The sequence below is a fragment of the Rhagoletis zephyria genome, unplaced genomic scaffold (assembly GCF_001687245.7).
Source record: "Rhagoletis zephyria isolate East Lansing unplaced genomic scaffold, Rhagoletis_zephyria_1.1 Rzeph_scaffold_01183, whole genome shotgun sequence".
Lineage (NCBI taxonomy): Eukaryota > Metazoa > Arthropoda > Insecta > Diptera > Tephritidae > Rhagoletis > Rhagoletis zephyria.
In genome coordinates, this window is record NW_016158267.1 from 138,513 (window position 1) to 142,538 (window position 4,026).

At 37.5% G+C, this 4,026-nt stretch overlaps 1 protein-coding gene across 1 annotated transcript in view; it reads left to right on the plus strand.

The window, feature by feature from the left end:
* LOC108363077 (guanine nucleotide-binding protein-like 3 homolog) overlaps positions 1–4,026 on the plus strand; it is a 48,000-nt gene that overhangs the window by 40,297 nt on the left and 3,677 nt on the right. Inside the window, exon 5 of the mRNA XM_017616336.1 lies at positions 1,446–1,844. Within this exon, the coding sequence (XP_017471825.1) occupies positions 1,446–1,844 (399 nt within the window). The remainder of the gene's footprint in view (positions 1–1,445; positions 1,845–4,026) is intronic.

Sequence of the window (4,026 nt, forward strand, 5' to 3'; positions counted from 1 at the left end):
AGTTTCGATATTGAAAGGGGGCGTGGCACCTCCCATACAAACCGAATTTTTCAAACTGCATATATTTGTGGTAGAGGACTAGAACTGGGTATGGTGATATATACATATATAAGACCAATTCCATACTCATGGAGAAAAATTTACATGGTTGGAGAATGGGGCGTGGCACCTCCCATATAAACCGAACTTTTCATATTGCATATTTCTGGAAGTGTTCATGGTAGACTGTAAGCCTTTTCAAAACTCTTTAGTTTGACACCCACATGCCAACATTTCATTTACTTTATCAATTTAACTGAGTTACAATTTCCAAATAGGTGGCAGCCCCCCTCAAAAATATTTGTAACTGTTATCTTTCTTAAACCTCTTTAATTTGATACCCATATTGTAATATTTTATTTATTTTATCAATGTAATTTAGTTAAATTTTCAAACAGATGGCAACCCTCCTCAAACACATTTTCGGCAGTAAGCCTTCTTAAAACTCTTTAGTTTGACACCCACATGCCAATATTTCATTTTTTTTTTTTAATAATTTGACTGAGTTTAAAGTTTCAAATAGGTGGCAACCCTCGTCAAAAGTACTTCCAGCAGTTATCTTTCTTAAACCTCTTTAACTTGATACCCATATTGTAATAATTAATTAATTTTATTAATATAATTGGGTTTAAAAATTTTAAAATAGGTGGCAACCCTCCCAACTTTTGCGATATCAATGGTTCTGGTATTATACCGAATAATAAAAAAAAATATTCAAATCGGTTCAGCCGTTCTCGGGTTTTGATGACCGTGACATACGAACACAAAATTTTTTTATATATATAGATATACATAGAAGATGTCCAATGCGTGCTTTCGATTTTAATCTTTGGCCACAACAAAAATTCCACATTGTTCATTCGTGAATAAACTTTCAGTTNTCAGCCGTTCTCGGGTTTTGATGACCGTGACATACGAACACAAAATTTTTTTATATATATAGATATACATAGAAGATGTCCAATGCGTGCTTTCGATTTTAATCTTTGACCACAACAAAAATTCCACATTGTTCATTCGTGAATAAACTTTCAGTTTCTCGATTACTTTTACAATTTCTTTGAGTAATTGAAAAAACTAAAGTACTCTTGCAATTCCAGGTAATGGAATTGAAAAAAAAAAATCATATACATTTTCAATTCCTTTCAAAGAATTGGAAAAAAATTACATTACTAGCACGTAATTTATTCCAATTACAATTCCTTGTAATCTGTAATTGGCAGTTATTTAATTCCTAAAGGAATCATTACGACCCAGCTCTGGGTGCTGGTTATCTAAACATTAAATAGACAAAAGAGAAATAACCAAAACTGGTCAAAATGTCGCTTAACTTAATCAGGTGACTACAAGGGTGTATATTTGCGACTGATTTTATTAATATAAAAATTTTTGTTTTTTAATTACAGGAAAATTTTTGAAGAAAGGTGTGCCAGATGTTGTTGCAGCAGCTCGAAGTGTAATTAATGACTGGAATAGTGGTAAAATTAAATATTGTACGCAGCCGCCTGAACTTGAAAAAGGGGGTGATGTTCATCTCAGTGCCTTAATAGTGCATACAACTGCTCGTGAATTTGATGTCGATAATTTCGAAGCAATGGAAACAGAAATTCTTGACAGATTTGATGTCAAAAATGAAGAAGTAATGAAAATTATTTCGAATGAACCTACGGAATTAAAAACGCCCTCAGATGATAGTGGTCCGAAAAAATCCGGAGATATTGTAGTTAATGAAAATCTAATTACAATCAAAAAGCGCAAATTAAAAGAACCGGAGGATTCAAAGGATCCCGTAATGAACATCGAAGGTAAGAATAAATTAATGCTTCATTTACAATGAATTCTATACCTAGAGTGGTGGGACTACTTGTTCCATTAAGTGATTCAATCATAACGAGCAGGATGTATGTAGTATACAGAGCTGTTAAATTTCCATCAGAGACCGGCTTTGAGTAATAATAATATTGGTGTACTTATTCATGATCCATAACAATTGGTGCAAATGAGTACTCATACTAATTCCAAAAACTGCTATGAATAATTCCACCAAAACAAGAACACACTCAAAATATACTTAACCTTATTTGTGCCGGCAATTTTTGTCTGTATATAGTATAGTCTACCAGCTGGGTTTTACTTATTTGTTCGAGTTAAAGACTTAAATCATTGCACTGAACTATTGGTGCTTCTTGAATAAGTTGAATATTAATTATGTTCTGCTTTGTGTCACATACGGTCGCTACCATAAACATCCTTGCAGTACGGGGGAGTGACTACAGGACTGCTGAATCGGTAGCTAGGTACGTAGTGTATTTCATCGATTACTTTTACAAGGCAATGTCCTAGGCGGTAGTCACCATCGGCTCTCTTTGCACTACCGGGAGTTACTAAAGTAGTCACTTGCGTGATTTATGGGCGCCCTCTGTCGTAGTTTTTCGCTATTCTACTTATGACTGGTTCGACTCTGCACTACCATGTGCACTGCCACGGGTTAATAGAGAAGCTACTTACCTTGGAGTCGGTGCAGTAGCGGTTCAAAAGTAGCGATTGACTCCAGCCCCTGCAGTACGGGGGAGCGACTACAGGGCTGCTAAATCGGTAGCTACGTGATAAACTCCGTCAATTACTGACCGACTACTTGCAGTGTATTCATCGATTACTTTTACAAGGCAATGTCCTAGGCGGTAGTCACCATTAACTCTCTCTACTACCGGGAGTTACTAAAGTAGCCACTTGCGTAATTTATGGGCGCCCTCTGTCGTAGTTTTTCGCTATTCTGCTTACGATTGGTTCGGCTCTGCACTACCATGTGCACTACCACGGGTTAATAGAGTAGCTACTTACCTAGGAGTCGGTGCAGTAGCGGTTCAAAAGTAGCGATTGACCCCAGCAATACTGGAGGGGTGTTAGTGTGATTTTGCGTTCTGTCGCATTCTCGTCGTTCCGCTGCCGTTTGTACATTTTTTGTTACTATAAAAGACTAAAATCACGTAAATCATTCGACTGACTTCTTAGTGCTGCGACTCATTTTGGTATAACAAATTTTTTCCCTGATTTGCTTAGTATATACTAATTGGCACTTATTTTCGATTCTACAAAATTTAACTAAAACGCCGCAATATGGGTATAAAATGAAAGTTATTTTTGATAACATTAGTCCGAAAATATTTGCGGTGAGGATTGCATGTATTTTTAATACAAAAATGTACTTTGTTAATTTCAAAAAGCATTTTTTTGAATACGCTCAATATACGTATGTACTCTTCATCCCAGCGTATTTCCAAATAGGGTTGCCACCAAATTTTTAAAGTAAGAAATTTCCTTTTTTAATGGGATATCAAAGGCCAAATTTTTATTTTTTTATTTTTATTTTCCAAACTCTTCTTCTTTTGNCAAAGGCCAAATTTTTATTTTTTTATTTTTATTTTCCAAACTCTTCTTCTATTGCGGCGCAGTAACCGCCTAAGCGATTTTGGCCGAGTTCAGCAAAGCACGCCCGTCGTTTCTCCTCTGTGCCAACTGACGCCAATTGGAAACGCCAAGTGAAGCAAAGTCCTCCACCTGATCTTTCCATCGCAGTGGGGGCCTCCCTCTTCCTCTGCTACCACCAGCGGGTTCCGAGTTGAAAACTTTCAGAGCTGGAGCGTCGGTGTCCATTCGAACGACATGACCAAGCCACAGGAGCCGCTGTTTTGTAATTCGCTGCACTATGTCCATATCGTTGCAAAGCTCATACAGCTCATCATTCCATCGTCTGCGGTAATCGCCGTCGCCAACGTGTAAAGGCCCGCAAATCTTCCGAAAAACCTTTCTCTCAAACACTCCAAGAGCCGCCTCATCGGATGTTGTCATTGTCCATGCTTCTGCGCCATATACCATCACGGGCATGATGAGTGACTTAAAGAGCGTGGTTTTCGTACGTCGAGAGAGGACTTTACTCCTGAATTGCCTACTCAGTCCAAAGTAGCACTTGTTGGCAAGAGTGATTCT